This window comes from Phyllosticta citribraziliensis, assembly GCF_038025025.1.
Source record: "Phyllosticta citribraziliensis strain CPC 17464 chromosome Unknown J3D65scaffold_4, whole genome shotgun sequence".
Taxonomy (NCBI): Eukaryota; Fungi; Ascomycota; class Dothideomycetes; order Botryosphaeriales; family Phyllostictaceae; genus Phyllosticta; species Phyllosticta citribraziliensis.
The window spans coordinates 926,653-944,552 of record NW_027117341.1 but is presented as its reverse complement, the minus strand read 5'-3'; the positions used below and the strand labels follow the sequence as shown (position 1 = coordinate 944,552).

The window sequence follows — 17,900 nt, the reverse complement described above, 5'->3', positions numbered from 1 at the left end:
CGCGTCCATTCTCCATGGAGCTGGAGGGGAGCGACTGACGACGAGCCCATCGTGTCTCCCAGGACACCGTTTTTAGGGCCCACGCGGAGCAGCATGTAGGCGTTGCTGGCGCTGAACGGCGCCGCTACCGTCCTCCGGCCGGGGCCCATCGACGGTCCTGTCCGCGCCTGGCGGCCGTTGGCGTTGCACTGGTCCGCTCGTTAGTGTCCTTCATGACGCGCGCACCGCCTTTGGCATCCCTTTCGATCACCTGAAGTCGCCAGCCGACGTCGCCATGGCCTTGGAGCGCTCCCGACCACCATCTGCTCCTACTCCAACACATCCTCATCTCCTGCCCGAGAGATCCTTTTCGTTGCGCGGGTGATGGGAGCGCCGCCGATGTAGATGATGTACTTCGTCCGCAGTCATGCTGACTTGGGGGGCAGTCAACGCATCAGACGGTCCGCCTTCCGCCTGACAGTCCGTTTTTGGTTTGAGTCCCTTGTCTCTGTCGTCATCAATATAGTCGATAGCTGTAAACCACCGCGCGGCTGTACGGAAGCTACACAAAGCTCAGCCCCGTTGCCTTCAGGAGAGGGCCCGGTAGCCAATGTGTTCCATGGAGGGGTGTTGTGGACGCGGCAAGAGGATCAGTGTATCGCCTCTCGTTCTTTCTTGCCCTCTGGCCTTTGCTCCTCCATGTCCGGAGGAGGCTTGGCTGGTCAGCTGTTGGCCATGAACCGCGGTACAACGAACCCCATACGCCGCCTTCCTTCGCGCGGGTCCTCTAGATCGCCCGAGTAGTGACGGGAGCTGGATGCCGCTGCGAAAGGCTTTCTGACGTCCCTCTGGAATGAAGGGCGCTGTGGGGGAGACCATCGTCACGATTTTTTCCTTGACAGCATGTCAGCTCTGGACTTCTTCCCTCGCGGGAACCCGGATGCGGACGGCAAAATCGGAGGCAGCGCCGGCAATCGGTTGACGTCAAACGGCATGTGGGTGGTGCTCTGTAACGAGGGGACCTTTTGCGGCTGACTGGCTCAGCCGTCTCTCGGTCGAGTCTCGATTCTCGATTGTTGGCAACCGAACGGCTGTGTTTTGTTAGGGACAGGTAATTATTGGACCAGAGTTTCGAGGTGGAGCCGACGACTCTAGAGCTTGGTCAACGGGCTGCCTTGACAGGGAAACGGACGACGGCGAGCCTAGACTCAGGGTTCTTCTGCACCTGTGAGTGCTCCAAGGAAGAAGAGAGGGCCAGAAAATTTTGTGTCGCCCGCCCACTTGCTCCATCAGGTACCAACATGGTACCCGCGCAGGACCGGCGGCTTTTGGGCGACGAATCTGTTTTCTTCTCTTGGCCGGTGAGTCGCCTCGCCGTTTGATGTCTTGCAGAAGCCGCGGCGACGTGGTCGTCCGGCCGCCTGTCGAATAGTGGGCGCTGTGGGTACCGGCTCCCCCCTCTCTGCGGCGAGATCCCTTGAAGACGTTCGCACGAAACGTGGGACTTGTGGTGCTGAAGGGAGAGGTGCGTCCGTCCGTTGGTCCGTCTGCGCTGACCTCCACTCTGTTGCGACTGTCGACCACTGTGTTGCGCGCGCTAAATCTGATTTGCTCACCGCCAATCGTGGCTGCATGACCTGTCTGGACTGTGTGCCTGCGTGTACCGTGCAAACCCAACCATGGCATGGCGCTCACGTAGACGACGAGTTGTCAGCCGGAAAAGAGAAAGCGTCATCATTGCAACCGTGTTATTCGTACAGCGCGCGAGACCAGATACTCCAATATCCCACAGTACACTATCCCCGTTTTGGGTCTCCAAAAATTACCTGCCCACTAAAATCGAACCCACCCAACGCCGATAAGCCATCGTAGAATCGTTCAAGCAATACGCCGCGGCATTAGAGCATTAAAAATCACACAACTAAAAAGCACAGCTCTTCTGACCCTTTAGTCCTTGCGGAGGGTGAAACTACGGTGTGTCTGGAAATTACTGGGAATAGATGGTATAGAGCGTGACATTGAATTTTTCGTGTTCGAAAGAACAGAGCACGTCAGACCCTTGGTCCGACCGTGCGACGGGACAAAATAAGTAACAGCGCCAATGCTATGCAAACAGGAAGAGACCCTCGCAACAAGGGATCCGAGTCGACTAGAAAACGCGTCATCTGCGTTTCCGTGACCAAAAGATTTCCTTTTTTAGTTCAAGATGGATGCCACGTTGTTTGGCTTGCTCATGCCAGGGCTCCTGGGCTTCTCCACCGAGAAGCTTGATGCGGTGGATCCGCGAGGCGGGCTGGGGTGCCCAGTAAGGGCCATGCTAGGAAGGCGACCTGGCTGCGTGAGGGAGTGGAAGCCTGGGAGCTGGTGCTGAGGTGGATAAGGTCCTGGCGAGGTAGACGCCGTTGGAGGAGGCTCGACCGGCAGCGGCTTCGAAGCGGGGAAGCCTTGCGTCAACAGAGGCAGTGAGCGGTGACCCATTTGCTGATAGTTGGGTTCCCTGAAGAGAGGCTGCGCCTGGGTACCCGGCGGGCTGTGGGAGAAGGTACTGTGAGGCTCTGGGAGCCGCAGGACATCTCGCTTTCTGTTTTCGTCGGCCGAGTCTGAACGGCGGAACGAAGGCAGTTGGTCATCGTCCGTAATGGCGAAGGATGAGTCTCGGGGCAGGAAAGCCACGCTTGAGCGGCGACGCTCCTCCCTGGACCCAAGGAGAGGCGGGAGAGACCGTTCGATTGGAGATCTAGACTCGACGGAACCGGAGTCGGTGACCAAGGATGGTGCACCATCGGCAGAGAGGATCGACTGTCCGGACGGAGATGGAATGGGAGTGTCGTAGGAACGAGAACCGAAGGCGTGTCCATGAATCGAAATGGGAGATGGACGGTGCTGGTGATAGGAGTGATAGTGTTCGTTGATGTGGTGGTGGGGATGTTGGAACGGAGAATTGAAATGGCTCGACATGGACGGCGCGCTAGAAGGGTGGTGGTGCTCGCTCCTTCGTCGTTCAGACATCCTTCTCCTCCGGTTCTGACCGCCGTTCCACCAGTTCTTCACGGCGTTGTCGCTACGTCCGTGAAGACGCCTGGCGATTTCAGCCCATTTCTTGCCCATCTCACCGACCAGGCGCTCGATGAGCTGACCTTCTTCTGGAGTGATGGGGTTGTGGTTTAGGGTGGGCTTGAGGTTTTGGTGGAATCGTTCGCGACATTGCTTCGGGGTGCGAGTGCGGAGCATCTGCGAGATGCGGACCCAGTTGTTGGCACCCTGCTGTTGGACGATTTGGAGGAGGAACTTGTCCTCGGCGGTCGACCACGGCCCGCGGCGAGCGGTGGAGGGCATTTTAATGGATCGTGTACGAGGGTGATGGGAAGAGAGGTGAAGATGTGCTGTCCAACGGAAACACGGTCGTTGGCAAAAGGTCGGCAAGGTCCCAAGTGTGATAGAGGACTATGGCTGTGAAGTGTAAGCAACAGAGGCTTGGAGGCAGAAGGGGATGGTTTACCTCTGGGTGAAGTTGGTGGTGATGGTGGTGATGTGTGGGACACGAAATGGAAACAGAGGTGAAGTGGGATAAAAGAAGCCGAGTGGAGATCAGAGGAGCAGACGGCGATAGGCTACCATGGCCTTGGGAGGAGGGCAGATGGAGGGTATATGAAGGGCACGGTAAAGACGTTGGGTCTCTGCACGGACAGGACAGGCCAGCAGCGGTTCGGGAAGGGTGCGCGCCTGGCTGACTCTAGGGTCTCGGCAGGCTCTTGTGGATTTGACAGAGCGGACTGGGTTATTTGTCGTGCATGGGGCCCCTTTGGGATGGTGGTCCGCGCGGTGGGCGCTCGCTGGTGGATCCCCAGGACCCAGATCGGCGGGTAAGATGCGCAGATGTGCGACTGGGGTGCCATGGCATGCCACGGTCAGGGAGCGCCCTGCTCAGCACCTCCATGTCGCCGTGAAACCAGCCCGTCCCCTTGCGCCTGGCTTGAGACCAGGTGGAATGCTGGCTTGACCGCCTGATTCGTGCGCGCCGCCCCGAGTCAGCCAGCCTGCCGTGCTGCCACGGGCTGCAGAACTCACACTGCCCGTCCCTCTCTGTCCTGTCCTGTCCAGTTCGAAAACGGCCGGCAGGACGTGACCTGCGCAGGGACTGGGGCGCGCGCCCACCATCCGCCCGAACCGCCTGCCCTGCCCTGCCCTGCCCTGCTGGGACCCTCGATGCGTTAGGTACAGTCAGGAAAGCCATCGCCTGGTCGGCCGTTTGGTCTGGACGTCGTCATTTTCTGACGGCCGCCCAAGCTAAGCCTGTCCAACATCGTTAGCCTCGTGTCAGTCAGTGTCGTGGAGAATTGCCACCCAGCACGTTACCTGCAGCAGAACGACAGACGGCGGAGAGAGAGCGAGATGGAGGGAGGAAGTGTGTTTGGTAGGATTCGGTTTGACGCTGCCGCCAGGCGACTTTGACACCCAGCCGCGCTAGTCCCGTTGGGGCCAATTCTATACCGTACCACTAACGCAAATCAGCTGCACCAACGACCCAATGGTGGCTGACTTGGGCCCCTCTCGCGCTGTCCACCCACCGTTGCAAACGCCGAGGCAGTTGCTGCTCCTGCACAGCGTCATCACGGCCGTCCTAGTTGTTTCTGGCCCTGTCAATCATCATCCATCATTCATCGCTAGACTGCTCCGTGCCTCTCGTTGTTTTTTCCCCCCCTCAGACCGCGCCTTCGCCTGCGTCAATGGCAAACAACCACAGCTCGCACAGCACAGCGCTCGCGCCACAGCCTGTCCGTCCGTCCGTCGCCGCCGCAAACCACGGATGGCATTGGCCACATCCAGCCACGGTTCTCGCGTCCTCGCTCTGGCGAGCCTGTCCTGGAATAGCCGCTCGCCCAGCTTCCAGCTCCATGGCATCCCAGCGACAGCAACAGCAGCCGTTGCGCTACGCCCACTCCGGCTGTCGACGAGAGAGTGAGAGGAACGGCTCGAGTCATGGACTTGGCTTTGACCCAAGGCAAGCAGACAGGCTCTTCCTCACCAGGGCGACGGCCGCCGACGCGAGATCGCGGGATCGGGAATCTAGGAAGGCCTGACGAAACCTGACGGATCCTCCGCAGCTCGCGTTTCGCCCGTCAGAGGCCCCCCCTCCCTCCATTTTTTTTTCTTCTTTTTCTTTCCCTCTTTTTTCTTTTCTCTCTCCCCTCTCGCTCCTGGCACTCGCTGTTTTTGGAAGCGATTCAGCTCTGGTCAACGGTCGCCACTCAATGTCACTGTTCATCTATTCCGTCACGTACAGTACCTACATATTTTCCCAATCGGCACGGTCGGCGTAGACAGGCACCGGCGTGGAGCGCCTTTTGACATGGGGCGCCATCCTGCTCGCTTGCACCCAAGGCCTGAGAGAGCATTTATTGATTTGACATGCTTTCCCTTGGGCACCCACGTCTCGTCAAAAAGTCTTGATGTGGAGACAGATGTCCTAGGATGGTTGCTATACGAGACTACCTGAGGCGCAATTATAGCAATTGTCGAGCTCTGCGGCGTCATGGATGTCACAGCGCCCTGGGGCCTTGCGCCTTCAGCAGGTCCACTCCCGGCCTACGGACGCCTCAGGCCTGGCATTCGGGGCAACGGTGAGCTGCACGCCCCGACACCCAATGACCAAAGTGTAGGGAACTTCGCAGCTGAGGGCCAGGGCCAGAGACCAGGGCTTGTTGGTGCATGAAGTCGAGGCGCACCATTGCAGTTTCCCACCCCTCCCATCTGGACAGGTTGGACAGGGATGTGGGCGCTTTTGGCAGTCTTCATCTCAGCCTCTCGGACAAGGGGGGGTGGGATTCGATGGGTGCAGTGTGGTATCCCAACACCCATGGTGTCACAACATGGGGCAGCGTGCCCGGACCGTGGGTGCGACACGCGTGCAGGCGCCAATTTCCGGTCAGCTAGAGAGAGAATGCAGAGCATAGCGGTCATTACTTTGTCTGGCAGGTTGGGCCCTAGAAATTTGCAGCGAGGCCGGTAGCACGCGGGATGCAAGCGACTGGCGTTTGCGGGCCGGTTGGGTGAATGCAGCGGCACGACGTGAGACGCGGGCGAGGCACAAGATTGGATGGCCAGCAAGCGTGAGTGAGTGAGTGCAGTGCAATGGTTCAGGAGGTTTCCCGTTGGTTGGAACAACGGTCGTCCCGACAGACTGCTGACTTTGACGGGCGTGTGGGTTCGGTGGGAATGTTTCAATGCGCCAACAACGTCGACAGAGTTTGATCCAGAGGCGGAAGTATTGGTGGGGGGGGGGGGGGGGGGGCATACTCTCGTAGGCGCCGGGGTGGGCGGGCGTCGGTCGAGTAACGCAGCGAGAGCGAGCGAGGGTGCAAGGGTTTCGGCGCATTCCTCGCATGCAGCAGTCAGTCAGTCTCAGAAGAGATGAGGTCAATGTCGTCGAGGCAAGCAAGGGATGACGACTGTTGGGGTTTCCAGAATAATCCGAGGACGAGGTAGCGAGGCGGCGAAGGGCCATGGGAGGGTGTACGGTGTGGTATGGTATGGCATGACGGAGGGAGGGTCCGGGCGCATAACCGGGCAGATGGGTTGGCATCATGTTGGAGGTTTCTTTTTCGTCACAGCGGGCGGCTACGTATACGAGACGGACGAGGGGCATGGAGGAGAGCAACACGACAGGACAGCAGCAGGGCAGAGCAGAGCAGAGCAGAGCAGAGCAGAGCAGTGGAGGAGGAGAGTGGACCTCAGAGTGCAAGGCGCGCGGCGAAGCTGAAGGACCGAAGGTACAGACCTGATGGATGGCTTTGGCTTTACCCAGGGCTCTGGAGGCCCAGGGGGCTGGCTCCCGTCTCCCGTTGGCCACGACTGGCGGGCTAGCCGCTTCGGGAAGCTTAGCCGTCCTCCCGCGCGCGCGGACCCGCTCAGGTCGCAACTTCATCGGATGCCCCCGGCCGGCGTCACTCTCTCTCTCTCTCTCTCTCACTCTCTGTCTCTCTCGCTCTCTCTCTCTCTCTCTCTCTCTCTCTCTCTCTCTCTCTATTGACCTCTCTCTATCTCTCTCCCCCCTCTCTACACCTCCATTCCCGTTCTGGCGCGCCCTGCTTACCCGACCCCACCCCACCGGTCAACCGTCGTCGGTGCATGACCACGTCACGTCACGTAGGTACTCTGCTCGGAGGATACAGATCTCAGATCGGCAACTTCGGACGCCCGCATCCTTTGGCACGCCTCAGCTCCACTAATCCTGTCAACTGGAATTTGCTTCGCCGTACCTGTACCTGTACCTGGCCCTGCCGCAACCTTCAGGCATCATCCATCCCCCTCTGCTCCATGACCGGCCGCTGCTCTTGCGCAAGCCACGATTCGCAATGTCCCCTCGATTCGACCGCCGTCGTGCAGATCCCTCGCAAGGATGCCGCCAAAACACAAAAAACAATGGCCGACTCCACCCAGCGATAACGCTGCGCTTCCCAACTACGACGACACTGCACGATACAGGCAAAGGCACAGGCACAGGCACAGGCACTTCCACCCTTCGCCCCTCCCCTCGCTTGCAGGCAACCACCCGTCCCGTCATCAACGGGCACGGATCCACCTCCCACCCAACCTCCAGTCACACAATCCTTCCTCATCGCCAATCTCGCCCCATCTCATATCCCAAACTACTGTGGGTCAAGATCGCGCTGCGACTCATCATCTTCGCCGAGGCTCCACTTTGGGCTCGCAGCTGAAGCTCGCTCTGACCTCTGCTCTTCAATCTTTTTTTATTTTTTCTCTCTCTTCCGGTCGCTGCTTGCAACACCAGGGTCCAAAACAAGCCCAGCGCGGCCCGAGCTGGGTCAGCTGTTTGGTCCTTGACAACTTGGCGGGCCGAGCTCCCACGCACGCCGGACCTGTCCCCGTTTGGGCTCTGCCTTCTGATGCTGCTCCTCACCACTCCTACATACGTGCTGATGCTGCTCTCCCGGGACGAACCCCGTCATGCGACCTCTCTGGAGCAGCGGAGCTGCGCGGTGCACCCCAACGGCCACTAGCACAGAACAGGCAAGCTAGACGCCTCTCGCATGAAGCCCTCATGGCCCGTCACCTCTCTTGGACCCACGCTGCTGTCGGGCGCGGTTTCCGCAACAATCTGCAAGCGCTCAGACTGTCCACCATCTACTCATCACTATACCTCAGGACCACGCTAGCTCGAGAAGACGCAAACCTGCGGCAATTACTCGAGCGCATGGGCATGAGCACCACGACCCAAGACCCTCCTAGCCTCCTTCACCTCCCCTGTAGCGAAGCTGGTCCTTGAACTTGGTCCCGGTCCGCCCTTTCCCCTGCTCGGGCATCCTGATTGCCTCCAGCATGGAATCAAAAGAGAGCGGGGGACTCGAGACATGTCAGTTGCGTCAGACCGACAAGTCTACAAACCCTGAGCCGCTCCCTTTGGACTGGCTGTTTATTATTGGCAAGTCCTCATCGACAGCTTCAACATTGCCTGAATGAAGCTTCGGTTTCCATAACATTGTAAAGGGCTGCAAACCCCTTTCCAAACGATGTTTTACCTTTTCGTGTAGATGATTCCAGCACTCTCGGCGTGGCTGTACAGTGGTTTGAGGATATTGGTGCCGTGCAATAATGATTTGGGAGTCCTGTGCATGGATCATGACGTTTGAGGCCTCAGCCTGTCTCTATCTGAGACAGACTAGATCAGCCGGGCAGGGCCCCTACTATTTCGGGACATCCTTATGGCCCTTCATGCTGGACGTTAAGCTTATCGCCGACCGGATGGACCTATCTGGATCGTCTTTAACCTTTGGCACGGAGACTTTCGCAAGCCTCAGGCAGTCATGTCCACTTCGCAGCGACAAAACGTTGGACCGGGCCTCATGGACCTGTAGACGGGCGCGGGCTGCCTTATGACATCAGCCGCATCCTATTTTCTGCTCTGCCATTCACGTCTTGTGGAGGGCGGAGGCCGAGAACGGCGGCTGAGCAGCAGTGGGCACCCAGATGCTATATTCCACGATAGCCTCCAAGTCGCACATGCAAAAAATGCGGTTCGCCCGTCGCAATGCTCTCGTGTACAAGCAGGGCCGAGTCGGCGGCCAGATTGTAATAGCGCGCAGGCGCCTCATTGCTACCTGTTGCGTCCCTGCCAGTGTGGTGGGCTGAGTGGAGGTGCTTGCGACTCGCAGTAAAGCGGGAGCGCTCTCTCGTGCGATTCGAAATGGCAACATCTGGAACGGTTACACAAGCGGAGTGGATTGTGTCAGTTGTCAGACCATCCCCTCTGTCCGAGGCAAAGAACAAAACTCTCGGGCAAAAGCAGTGGGATCGCAGGCCCACCGCCGTGTTCCGATGCCCGACCAAGAAACACGCCGTCGCCGCGTGGAGCTCGGCGATACTCAACAAGGCATTGATATTGTTATTTTTTCCCCTCCTTGTCATCAATCCGCCTCATTACAGCAGGGCGATTCATTCGCCTGGCAGAGTTGAAGGATGAACAGAGTTGAGTGTCACGGCTAGCCCTGCCGGCTTCCCCCCGCTGAGCCCATGATACAGGAACCTCGATCCAGATTGCCGCTTTGGTACGACAGTCTAAGCGATCTCGAATGCGCCATTATGCTAAACGCTCCTCACCATCTCACCATCCAGCTCACCGTGTTTCCGCTCCTACCAACCTCCTTTGTTCATTAAACCCTCGACCGTTCCAACCGTTGCGCACGCTAGTCAAGCTGTTGTCACGAAGAGCCAACTCCTGCTTTGCTCCTGGGCTCAACGAAGCGCAATGCGGCTTACGGTCTGTCGTGGTCTGCTACTCAGAGAGCAAAGTCCAGCCGCTGAGCTGGCTGCGTGCAACACCGTCGAGACCACTACCAACGCCAGCAACGCACGACCTCCCTCCCGCGGCGGCCATTCTCACCCGTCGTCCGGCCGCCTCCCGCCTCACCCGCCCGTCCATCGTCTTCGTCCGCCATCCCCCTTCTTCCACTTTGCCGCACCTCGAGTATCCTTTTCCGCATGTTTCGCTGCCCTACCCGTTGCCAACCTGCCTGGGGCAGCCTGACCAAACCACCTCATCCCGACCACGCAGTTACCATGAGCGGAAACCCCTCCTCTAGCATGATCCTCACCCCTTTGATTTAAAGGTCCAATCTAGGCAGTGGCTTCTCGGCACTCTAATTCGTGAGCCTCTTCCATTCCCCTCAAAACTCAACTAAGCATGTCGGAAGGGCAAAGTCTCTTATGATCACGACTGCGCGTCTACTAGCCCCACCCCTGGAAGCAATGGGCTTGGATTCGCCCGCCATAGTTTTTTGCATCCCGCTTCTGGCTACCCATCCCTATTATGGTCTCGAGCGCCCCATTCTGGCGTTCGTGTCCTGCAGGCCCTGTTCAAAACGGGCCAGCACACTGGGCCCCGAGCAGGTACTGCAATCTTGACAGCCTCATCGTTGTCGGGTAGTCGATCAGCCGCGGCGTTAGGTTGATGGGGGCAAGGTTCTATCGTCTTAACCTCTTACGCTTTTGCCCTCTCTTACCCGCCGCACGCAGACAATTGAGAGGAGAGGATTAGCCAAGGTTTGACGCCCCTCGCTCCCGAGTCCTCCCCGAGCCCAGACCTATACGGTTCTTTTTCTTGTATTGTACGTTCTTAGCTGATGTGCCACGCGCCTCTCGATGGACCTGCGATATGTGAGGCTCTCCAGATCATTACCCTTGAGCCGCACGGCAATTGCGGCTCTCAACCGCCATCCGTCCATTATTCTCATGTAGTCACAGCTTCACGTGTATTTCCCGGTTCTGGACTCCTCCCCCCAGCCGTACAAAGTGCTATACGGCACTGTTCGTTGGCTAACCAGCCATCTAAGGAACTAACTACTCATGCCTGTCCAGCAAACTGACAGGCTAGCGGCGCAAATGCATCAACCGGCACGAGCAGCAGCAGGTACACCCCAACGCCAGTGCCTGACGCGAACGAACGGGCGGATGGACGGACGGACGGACGGTAGGCAAGGCGCGATGCGGTGCAGTGCAGTGGTACCCACGCTAGCCTCAGGCACGCACACATGGCACGGCTAGGTGCCGTCAGTTGGCTATGACCTTGGGCACTTCATCCCTGCATGCGTGCCTTGAAGCCTCGCCAGCTCTCTCGTTCGCTGTGGACCCTATCCCGGGTGGCTCGTCTCGTACAGCACGGAACTGGGGAAGGGGGCTGCTGTCCCTTTCTTCGTCCCGCTCGCTCGCTCGCTCCCTCCCGTCAGCCGCCGCCAGCAACGAGTGTGCTGCCACGCGCGCGCGCTGCCCGACCAACCAGCCAGCCAGCCAGCCAGCCAGGGGATGAAGGACCTGCCGAGCTCGTCTCCACACACTGGCACATCAACAAGCAAGAGCAGACGACGACAATCTGCTCGCAGCGAGCTTCATCTCTCCCAGGGCGCCACGGTCGGCGGGCGCACCGCACGCGAAAACAATGGACGCTGCGCCTACAGTGAATGCTCTACACTCTAAATAAGGAAAAGGGGGAAGAAGATCGACGGTCAACAGTCTTTCTGCCTGCGGCAACCGTGGCATGGGAGTAAGTAAACAGAAGAGTAGCAGTGCTGCGGCAACAAGGTCAATCAGAGTCTAGATCGCGCCTTCGTAAACTCTGCGGCCGTTAAGCTTAAGCTGGCGACAGGCAGTAGGGGCCGGACGGCAAACGACAAGGGGAGTGGGTGAACGGGAGGAGACGGCGGCGGGCAACCAAGCACAATCTTTCCTAGACCGTTGTTGGTGTTGATGGGGCGCCTTTCAACGTCGGATTGGCCGACTGGGATGATGGATGATGATGGGCCATGGAGGCATCTGGAGGGGCTGGGGTGGGTCGTCGGTCGTGGCCGTGGTCGTGTTGGAGTTGAAGGAGGGGCGGGTAGCAAGGTTAAGGTGTCTATGATATACGACGGCAGGCAAGCAGGCAAGCAGGCAAGCAGGCAAGCAGGCAAGCAAAGTGTGAAGTTTGTAATTGTACACAGATGGGGAGGATGCTTCCCCCCCCCCTTTCGTTGGTGGTGGAGAGTTATGGCGGCCGCGGCGGGGGGCCCGTCGGGCAGACGGGTCGGGGCTCGTTGTTAGGGACGTGCGCCGGTGAGTAAGGCTGCGGGTGAAGGGCGCCGCTGTGAGGAGGGCATTAGGTAATGTTGCCTAGAAGGAGGGTTTGGGTGCGTTTCTGGCTCCCATTTGTGTATGCACAGCGGAGGTTTTGGCGATGATGTTACTTTTGCCCGTGTATTTTGCACAGCTTCTTCTTTCGCCACTTCCGTCGCTGGGTGCTGCCATGACTTCGCCCTCAAGCAGCCAACCCCAAGAGATTCGCCTCGCGCACTCGACCACGCATCCATCCGCTGCCCTGCGCGCCAGTGCCGCCAAAGGTCAACTCCAACTCGTCTGCCCCTTTTTCTTGTGCCCAAGGACAGTCCCTCCCACGTCCGCGGTCCATTCGTGCCGTTTGCATCTGGTCCGAAAATATCCAGGTCCGGTCCGCGTGTCAGCCCAAGAGCGCCCAGTTAGGCAACTGACGCATCCCGTGCGCCGGTCTTGTTGCTTGTTTGAGCGCGCGGCTACCTCTTCTGGAGGGATGATGCTGTGCCATGAGCCGCTGTTGGCGTTGACGTGCTCTGCTTGGGGAAGAAGCTTGGAGAATGGAAGGGATGGGATGGGGTCGCGTCGTGTCAGTCGTCTGCGTGGCTTTCTCGCGCCTCCGGCAATGCACTGCGGCACGGGAGTGGGTGGCCAAGATAAATTCTTTCAGCTCTCTCGCAACAGGCCAATATGGTGGAGACTGCCACGAAGTATGCAAATCCCTTGGATAGATGGATTCTCGAACATGTCTTCACCACTGTCTAATTACGGACGTCGCAGTGCGAGTTGTTGGGATCTTCGCTGTTGCTCATCTACCTGCCTTGGTTCTAGTGTGCCGAGTTCCCTACTGCCGCTACTAAACCCCCTAATCATCGAGTGGCTGCCATGTGGTGCTCTATTTTGAGCAAGCCACGTACAAGCGTGAGAGCGCTCGCAACGTCATGTGAGTTACTTCGCTGAGGAGAGGACGCGAAATCGCGACTGGACTTTGACAAAGTTGAGTCCTTGTAGTAGGCGTCTGGCGAGACAAAATATTTCGCGCGTGCGGAGCAGAGCAAACTGTGACCGCGTAGAGCGACGTCTTCGGCTGACTTCTGTCCCTACCAAATATCGTTTTTGATCAGTTGGAGCATAATCTGACAAGCACGAGCTACGTTTTCTTGTTGTGCTGCTGTCGTGCGGTAGTATTCGTTAGTGCTTGTCAGAAGCTTGTCGAAACTCTAGCAGTCAGGACTTTCTTGTCGCTGGAAAAGCCCCTCGTGATGCTTGCGCTACTCTGATGCATGTTTTTCTTCTTCTTCATTGTGTGTCTGGCGCAACTGTGATAGCGGATGAATGCTCCCCAAGCCTACGCTCAACATTGGAGGGTAAACTGAGTAGCTGTTCACACGTTGGTCTCAGTCTCGCAAAAGAAACGAAACGCCGAGTCGTGGCAAACATCCAAAGTTTGCCTCATAAAGCTTCTACGTCCATGGGGTTCCATCACCGATCGATGGATGCATGTCAAATGATTTTCATGGCAAGTTGGCCCTTGTGGATTGATGTTTGCAGCTTCTTTTTCGAGTAGCCGCTGCAAGCTTGCAACTTGCCGGCAAACAACGAACGTGACAGGTCATTTTGTGAGGTAGCTTTAAGCTCGATTGCCCGGCGGTAAATACGAGGAGATCGGTCCTCCGAGGAGAGATCTAATTTCACCTGGTCAAGGCGGCAAAGAGATAGCCGTTGGCAACCCAGGTCCACGGGCTCGTCAGAATCAATCAGTCCATGTCGGCTGGCCCGGATGTCCATGACTGGAACTGGCGAGACGAGAGCCTGCATGAGGGTGAAGAAGCCTCTGGCCTGCATTAGCGACTTGCGCAAAAAGATTCGCCAAGATCCTCGCAGCCTCCGTTCGTGAGGTCTCTGGTAGCGTGTGGAGATTTCTTAGAGTGTTTCAAGTCACTTCATCCGCTGGCGGAAATTCGCCCTCATCGACGACTGGCTGCCTCGAATGCGACCAGAATGCAGCTCCTGCTCGACCACTACGCTGATTTGCGACTCAAAGGGCAGCCTGCAGCATCGCCGGCTGGCCCACGCACGTCCGCGCCATGCCTGTCCTTGACACCATCGGCTGCAGCTCTCGGCCAAGTCGCTGCACGCTTGGTCGAATCTTCTCCGCAAACCCACTGGCCGCCTTCTACTCAAGGCCTGATCGGTTTTATCCACAGGTGACACGGTCCGCCGCATCGTCCCCTTACGACAAGAGGGCAAGGGGGCATCTTACGATGCGAGATGGGTCTACCCTTGATATGTTTCCATCCTAACGGCTATCCAAAGCTTTTCCTCTGCAGGTTGGCCTGTAGCTTAACGTACCCGGAGCATCCAGGGGCACTCTATTGGCAAGGTATCAGCCAAAAGTGCAAATGCTCATTACGTTGGAGCTAGCAAGCCGCGTTGCGGGCGCGGGCGCCCGCCTCCGGACTATGAGGAGAGCTGCTGACTGGACTTCTCGTGCTCAGGACAATCAACTTTTACCGTTGAAGGTTATGGCCCTTGGAAAGTTTTATTACCGATTGGCTTCTCGTCAACTTTAACTCTGAAAGAACACCCCCATTCGCAGATCCATAGCATGAAGTTACCTCAGGCCCAGAATAGCACCTCAAAGTCGCCGCACTATACAGAACTCGCTGGTCGCAAGCCTAAGCTGATGGCAACGAATTCATCCAGAAGTTCCCGAGCTATCCACGGACCGAACACTGTGGGGAGGGACGTAGTCCTTCACTTCGCGCTGGAGGAGTCTCCGCCAAAGCGTGTCAGATGTGCCCCAGCGACCAGCACTGCTATTGCCAGTCTGCCCGAATGCATTGCTTTGTTGAGCGATGATGGCACTATACGAGCAAGTACTGGACGCACTCCGACGGGCCCATCCTTGCCCCCACATGAGTAAGACTTTTCCTCCAGTCCAGACCATGGACGCCTCGCGCATCAAGCCGGACGGTTTGCGTCAGCATGCGTCCCACACGGGCTCCACGGAGAAGTGGGCAAGGCAAGTGCTTGCCCCTCGGCCTGCAATTACTGGGGAGTTGTGGCGACTTACGCACTCGGAATGCCAGATGAGAAGCCACTCACTGTGAGATGATGGTCGCATGGGCATGAGCGAGGCATGCGATCTTGTTTCGGAACGGCGAGGCGCAGGTGAGAGCTCCAATGGTGACAAGCAGGTTGCACGGTCATGCGCAGAGCTGCCCCCATGCAGCAAGCAAAGAGCATAAAAAGCAAACATGGCGACTTGTACAGCACATGCCTACACGTCTTGCACTCTGGCACCCTCTCCGGATGGATCGGCTCGCATGCAAGTTTTGTTGTTCATCAGACCACACTTTTGCATTTTACTCTCAACAAGTCGACGGCATGGCCAGTCACTGGGCGAGAAAGGCAGGCCGTCATGATGATTGGACCAAGGGCTGTCATGCTGTACGACATTGTGCGTCCGAAGCCGCCCGTCCGTTGGCTAAATCCCAAAGTCCATGGCTCAACCGCCAGCCATGCAATTAGCCGGAGCTCCTGCATGTCTCAAGCGCCAACGGTCATCACCGTCCAGCAGCCTCGTCCAGCGGCCATTTGCACCACCAAAATCGCCTTGACTCTGAAATGAAGCAACCTCCAAGACAGCTCACGCACACACTTGGCCCCTTTGCTGCACACCATCTTGGACTTCGGTTTTCACTACCCACCAAGTACCCAGAAGGCGGAAAACTCCGTCCACGAGCAATTCGCTTACATGACAGAGTAGGATTCCAGGAGATTGTCACCTTTCCACTCATGACATCGTGCTGAAACAGTCATCTTCGAGCACGACGCGAGACAACCAACCATTATCCATCCTTGATCCCCTCTTCATCCATGCATACATACAGAGCTCGCAACGAAGCGAGCACTCGGCACAGCGCGCAGGATACGCACACGATCGATCCAAATGCCTGGGTCTCTTTGCTCGCTCCAATCCTTGCTCTCGCTGCCCCCCTCCCCGAGGAGCACCTACGCCCGGGGCCGCTCCGTTCCTGGAATCTTCCGCACCCGAAGCTTGCTTTCAGCGCATCGCGGGGGTGGAACGAGGTGAAAGAGTGAGAGAAGAGACAGAGTGGGGTGTCCAGACTTGGCCGCGCAATAGCCAGACGACCTGGTGTCGTACAAGGCGGTGCTGCGCTGCAAGAAGCAGGTAGGTCGCGCGTCTCGCATCTCGTATCGAGGCGACCATGCGCGTGCGAGAGGGCGACGAACGCTCCTTGGCGACAGCGATTGCTGCGAGAGAAGGGGCAACGAGGAAACAAAAGAAACGGGACGCCGCAACCAGTCACGGGCTGGGGAGTGGACCAACGAAACAGAGGAGCGAACGAACGGCACGCACGCATAGCGACATGCAGGATCGACCAATGGTGGACGCATGTAGGTACCCCCCTTCGGATGGTTTCTGAGTGAACTGGACTTCGCGGTTGGGGGCCTGACGGCGAGAACAATGACGACTTGATCTTGAGGCGTCAAGAAACAGATTGAGAGAGACAGGCAGGCAAGCAGGCAATCAGCAAGGTGCCCTCGCCTCCGGAGCTGGCCAACCGAATACCAGGCCAGGGGGACGGACGAGTAACCAACTGCAGGCCCAGCGACTCGGGGCGAGACCGGTGAAGGAGTGGATGCAGGCGTGGCCTTCCCTGAGCCAGGTAAGTTGGGGGGAGCGAAGTACAAGGGGGTGAATGGCACGCAAGGGGACAACAGGAGTCGAGTCCCTTGGGTCGGAGAGTGCGACACAGCGGTTCGCATGCAACCGCGGGAACCCAAACGGGCATGGCCGGTGGTAGATGAGAAAAAAACAAAAAACCGGGAAAACCAGCATATGCATCCTCCCGCAGGTGCTACCGTACGGGCCGCACCTTGGTCCAGAACAGCGCGCAGTAACTCGATCGCAGTGCGTCGTGTCGTATCACACATGCTGGCCCGGGGGGTAGGGGACGCCAGGGGTCGTCGTGGTCACCAAACGGCCCCCCGGTGCTATGGTTGACCAACACAGCACAGCAGCACTCGAGACAGGATTTAGAGTGCTTGCTTGCCGCATGGGGCACGTTAGGGCTCCGGTAGGGCTCACTCGACACCGTTTGTTCTTGTGTTCCCGCTGGCTGCTGGCCTTTTTTCTCCTCTCTCTCTACTCTACCAGTCCCATATACCAGCATGGCGGCATGCGGGTTGCTTGACCGGTAGCCTTTTGATGCCCTGTTGCTTCTCCTGCAATGTCCTTTCCTGTCCCTGTCCCAGCAACCCAATATCTCCTTGTCCCGTCTCTGCATCTCGTCCAACCGAGCAGAGCGCCTCACTTTTGGACAGGCATGCATACACTACTTCTCTCTGGCCTCGGTGACATTTACCTAGCCACTATCTAGAGCAACGGATCTCAACATGTGACGCCACTCCCTGTGCTGTGCGTTCAGAACTGCCCGCGGCCCGTCCCCAGTCCCCGGCACGCTCCTGCGGACGTGCTCCATCACAAGTTCTGCGCCGCTTGGCCCTTGAAGCGTCCCCTCGTGTTGCGTTGCGTCGCCCTCTGCGGCCATCCGTTGACCTCATATCGTTCGCTCCACTATTGCAGTTGTCGAAGGAGAATGTTCCAGGTCAACAGGTTTCCCATTGTTTGGTCTCTCTCGTCTTTGCGCTGAAGCGTGGCTCACTCTCTGTTCTTCTTTTGTTTTACGAAATTGACTGGAAATCTCTGAGAATGTGCATTAAAAAATGAAGACACTGACTCCTTCCTTCGTCCTTATCCTCCTGATTGTTTTGATATCAGTCACCTTCAA

At 57.8% G+C, this 17,900-nt stretch overlaps 3 protein-coding genes across 3 annotated transcripts; 1 reads left to right on the top strand and 2 right to left on the bottom strand.

Moving 5' to 3' along the window:
* Nucleotides 1-522: 522 nt before the first annotated feature.
* J3D65DRAFT_284649 (uncharacterized protein) lies at nucleotides 523-1,920 on the bottom strand. Its single transcript, XM_066795106.1, has 3 exons — nucleotides 1,205-1,920; nucleotides 743-1,130; nucleotides 523-692 (listed from the first exon to the last, which is right to left on the bottom strand). Exons 1-2 carry the CDS (start codon nucleotides 1,663-1,665, stop codon nucleotides 767-769), a joined length of 825 nt encoding a protein of 274 aa, XP_066656834.1. The 5' UTR covers nucleotides 1,666-1,920; the 3' UTR covers nucleotides 523-692; nucleotides 743-766.
* Nucleotides 1,921-3,560, bottom strand: J3D65DRAFT_284609 (trichome differentiation protein GL1). Its single transcript, XM_066795105.1, has 2 exons — nucleotides 3,479-3,560; nucleotides 1,921-3,429 (listed from the first exon to the last, which is right to left on the bottom strand). Exon 2 carries the CDS (start codon nucleotides 3,313-3,315, stop codon nucleotides 2,176-2,178), a length of 1,140 nt encoding a protein of 379 aa, XP_066656833.1. The 5' UTR covers nucleotides 3,316-3,429; nucleotides 3,479-3,560; the 3' UTR covers nucleotides 1,921-2,175.
* A 3,380-nt stretch (nucleotides 3,561-6,940) lies between these two features.
* On the top strand, nucleotides 6,941-8,429 carry J3D65DRAFT_284227 (uncharacterized protein). Its single transcript, XM_066795101.1, has one exon. The coding sequence runs from the start codon at nucleotides 7,379-7,381 to the stop codon at nucleotides 8,264-8,266; it is 888 nt and encodes a 295-aa protein (XP_066656832.1). The 5' UTR covers nucleotides 6,941-7,378; the 3' UTR covers nucleotides 8,267-8,429.
* The last annotated feature ends 9,471 nt before the right edge of the window (nucleotides 8,430-17,900 follow it).

Excerpts from the sequence above, each read along its gene's own strand:
- J3D65DRAFT_284649 (XM_066795106.1), bottom strand. The coding sequence starts at position 1,665 with ATGCCATGGTTGGGTTTGCACGGTACACGCAGGCACACAGTCCAGACA. Across the intron at positions 1,131-1,204 it reads CTTCCTTGGAGCACTCACAG|AGTCGTCGGCTCCACCTCGA; the intron begins GTGCAGAAGAAC and ends ACCAAGCTCTAG.
- J3D65DRAFT_284609 (XM_066795105.1), bottom strand. The coding sequence starts at position 3,315 with ATGCCCTCCACCGCTCGCCGCGGGCCGTGGTCGACCGCCGAGGACAAG.
- J3D65DRAFT_284227 (XM_066795101.1), top strand. The coding sequence starts at position 7,379 with ATGCCGCCAAAACACAAAAAACAATGGCCGACTCCACCCAGCGATAAC.